The sequence below is a fragment of the Haliaeetus leucocephalus genome, unplaced genomic scaffold (assembly GCF_000737465.1).
Source record: "Haliaeetus leucocephalus isolate CR32 unplaced genomic scaffold, Haliaeetus_leucocephalus-4.0 Scaffold278, whole genome shotgun sequence".
Taxonomy (NCBI): Eukaryota; Metazoa; Chordata; class Aves; order Accipitriformes; family Accipitridae; genus Haliaeetus; species Haliaeetus leucocephalus.
In genome coordinates, this window is record NW_010972714.1 from 92,454 (window position 1) to 93,192 (window position 739).

Here is a 739-nt window from a genome sequence, read left to right on the forward strand (position 1 = left end):
CAAGTGCCCCTCTGCCTCAGCTAGCGGCCAGAGCCGCGGGACCCCCACACTCCGGCACCACAGCCCCAGGTCACGGCCGGCGCTCAGCACCGCGGACAGCTCCCGCGGCCGGCGCTCAGCACCGCGGACAGCTCCCGCGGCCGCCCCACCGCTGCCCCACGGCGTCCACGGCCCCGCCGCACCGGCAGCAGCCGGCCAGCTGCCCCCCTCCCCAGGGGATGCCCCCTCCAAGCCCCTGGGTACCCTTCCGCATCCCCATCGCCAAGCCAGCTCCCCCTGCCCCATAGCTCGCTCGTCACCTCACACAGTCCCGCTGATGTGTGTCTCTCCCCGCCTCCGGCGCGTCCCGACGCCTAGCTGCGCGCACACCCCCCTCTCTGCAGGCTGTCCATCCCCGCTGCCCCACTGCATGCACACAGCCCTCGGCCCTGCATCTGCAGCCCCCCGGGCCCACGGCCCATGCCTCCCCCCCCCAGCTCTCCCCAGGGTGTTCCACTGTACATGCACCGCCTGCGTCCCCCTGGCACGCACACCTCTGTGCCTCACCGCGCGTTCATCTCCCTGCCCCACTGCGTGGGTGCTCCATGCCCCCACGGCACGCTTATCGTCGTGCCCCGCCGCACGCACGCCTTCGCGCCCCGTTGCACGGGCATCTGGTACCCTCTGCACACCCATCCCCATGCCCCGTTACACAAATACCCCGTCGCACACGCGTCTCGGTGTCCCATCGCACCCACAT

At 72.1% G+C, this 739-nt stretch overlaps 1 protein-coding gene across 1 annotated transcript in view; it reads right to left on the reverse strand.

The window, feature by feature from the left end:
• Positions 1 to 739, reverse strand: part of TMEM8B (transmembrane protein 8B) — an 8,340-nt gene extending 7,601 nt beyond the window's left edge. The window contains exon 1 of the mRNA XM_010569871.1: positions 700 to 739. Coding sequence (XP_010568173.1) covers positions 700 to 739 — 40 coding nt within the window. The remainder of the gene's footprint in view (positions 1 to 699) is intronic.